Source organism: Pteropus vampyrus, unplaced genomic scaffold (genome assembly GCF_000151845.1).
Source record: "Pteropus vampyrus isolate Shadow unplaced genomic scaffold, Pvam_2.0 Scaffold277, whole genome shotgun sequence".
Lineage (NCBI taxonomy): Eukaryota > Metazoa > Chordata > Mammalia > Chiroptera > Pteropodidae > Pteropus > Pteropus vampyrus.
The window spans coordinates 436,226-438,738 of NW_011889058.1; the positions used below are offsets into that span (position 1 = coordinate 436,226).

The 2,513-nt window shown below is 50.2% G+C and overlaps 1 protein-coding gene across 1 annotated transcript in view; it reads right to left on the reverse strand.

Moving 5' to 3' along the window:
- Positions 1 to 2,513, reverse strand: part of ZNF236 (zinc finger protein 236) — an 89,152-nt gene that overhangs the window by 32,036 nt on the left and 54,603 nt on the right. The window contains exons 13-14 of the mRNA XM_023520814.1: positions 1,495 to 1,636; positions 584 to 845 (exon numbers count right to left, since the gene is read on the reverse strand). Of these exons, the coding sequence (XP_023376582.1) occupies positions 584 to 845; positions 1,495 to 1,636 (404 nt within the window). The remainder of the gene's footprint in view (positions 1 to 583; positions 846 to 1,494; positions 1,637 to 2,513) is intronic.

Genomic DNA, 2,513 nt, shown 5'->3' on the forward strand with positions numbered 1-2,513 from the left:
CAGGCTTGCCTCACAACACACAGCTCTGCGGCTTCAGAGAGCTCCCCGCTGCATGAGCTCCAGATGGCATCAGAAATGCGTGTCTGCCAGGCCGTGTAGGGACGAGGGCCCTCTAGTCAAGGAAAAGTGTCCGTCGGTCTTAACAGTTGATTTCTGTGACAGCTCAAATGTACGCTCTTTTCACGTGGGCTACAGAGAATAACCACCGTCCGGACACACTAGTGACATGTCTAGAAACCACAGGGTCGACTTTCTTTCTTGAAATCTTCACCACCCGATGATACTGCACACCGTCCAGCACTTCACCTGTTGTTGACTATCGGTTTCAAAAGAGAGCCCACAAAACATCCGGCCCCCAGAGACCACTGCAGTGTCACATCCAAAACAAAAACAAAAACAAAGAGTCAGCGGTTCTCGACAGGTCCTCGGACACGGCACCCAAGTTTCTTCAGCCCACACACCTCGAGCCAGAAGGAATCAAACAGGAAGCAGAGACGGCCGTCTCCTGAGAACGCCACCCCCCACCCGCCACGTGGGCGTCACAGGCCTACCTACTGCCCAGTGGCCGTAAGGACGGCTCCTACCTGTGGGTTTTCATGTGCTTTCTGCAGCTCAGCGAGGTCTTAAATGTCTTCTGGCAGTAGGGACACATGTAGGGACGGAGGTCATTGTGGGTGCCCATGTGCCGCCGCAGGCTCCCGCCAGTGGTGAAAGCCCCATTACAGACCAGACACTTGAACGACTTGAGGCCGGTGTGCGTTCGGACGTGTGCCTTGAGCACTCCTGCGGATACGAAGCCTCGTCCACACTGAGAACATTTGAAAGGCTTCTCGCCTGTGTGCGACCTGAAAAGAACAAACGCTTTAATGCAGGAGCAGCTTCAGGCTCTGTCACCATCTTCCAATTCAGAATGCACGCTCGTGCGTCGCTGCCACGGCCACTAAGCTAGAAAGCAGAGACGCGGCTCTCCACACGGTACCGACGAGACCACTGAGACGCACGGTGCCCGAGTGACCCGCCTGGAGTCACAGAGCCGCGAGGCAGCCGAGGCGGGGCCGAGCCCCTGGCTTCTCCACGTCCTACCCTGTCTCATGGCATGGCGCCGTCCCTCACGGTCAAGCGTCTACTTCCTCTTTCCACTGTCGCCAGCACCAAGAATTAACCTAAACCCTGATAAACAGACCTGAAAAACTGTTAGAGGACATAACTCCAACGAAACAAACCAAATACTTCTTTGCTACGTCCTAGAAATTGCAAATACTGAATTATAACAGATAGGAGTGTAAATAAAATTCGGTGCCAATTTCTGGGTAAAATATTTGAGTCAAGATACTAAAGAATAAAAATAAAAGTTAACAATAAATACTTTGGGAGTCAGAGATGACACTTTAAATACCGAAGGCTAACTCTACCACCCGCTAGAGCCCCACAGCCATCAGATGAGCGATCACTGTACCTGCACTAGACCCCACACCTGCGTGCCTGCAGCCTTACCTGATGTGCTGTTTCAGGTGGCAAGACTTTTTGTACGCGCGGTGACAGTAAAAGCACTTGTAGGGTCTGTCTGCTTCGTTCACAAGATTGCTATTAAAGTAGCTCTGAAGAAACTGGTTCCTTGGAATGGGCTGGATGAGGCCTACAAACCGGAATAAAAGCAGGAATAATTCACCGTCAGTGCCGCTGAGAAGGTGAGTGTCAAAAGGCACTGTCGCACGCGGAGAATGAAAATTCTGAGGAGCTGAAGTACAGATTCCAACGTGGCAACTAGATGCTGTTTCAAGTGCGCTGAGAACGGGCTCTTAGAGAACACCTGCTGGGAAACACTTATAAAGTTGATACGGTTTTCTCAACATGAGGAATACCTACATAGTCAGTTACTTCCCTTGGTTCTAGAACCAATTTTTAACGGATTTGTACATTTACTTTTTCTATGAGGATTTGTTGGCATGGAATTTACTTTATCCAAAATTTAGGTTAACTGGGATTTCGAGTCTCGTACTGAGTCCGTATGGAGACTGTATACCAGGCCCCATAATAAACTAAAAACAGAAACAACTCCAGTGTGACCTTTCTATCCAAGAAAGTGTTTCCACAGAAACTGTATTAAAGGGATATCTGCAAATAGCAAAGTTATTAACTTAAACAACTTAAATAACTTGAATGATTCAGGTTTTACGTGTAAGTTTCAATAAACAAAGAATTGTTAGGCTGGCCATGGAGCAAACACGTCTTGACCAAGCGACCGAGCTGCCCATGCAATCCGGACAGCTGTGCAGGCGGAGCGTCCGGATGACTTGGCATTTGCCTGGAACGTCACGGAGACCGTGTCCATCCACCCTGGCGGATCCCCCCACCCCGGGACAATGCAGTCACCTGTCGAGAGTCGGGACCCGCCTACATTCTGCCACTGGAGCTGTGCCGCTTGCACTTCCGTGCAGAAGACTACTAGCGGGCACCATTTCCCTGACTTCTCTGACAGTCCAGGCTGGAGCCAAGTCTCTGCCTAAAGCGAC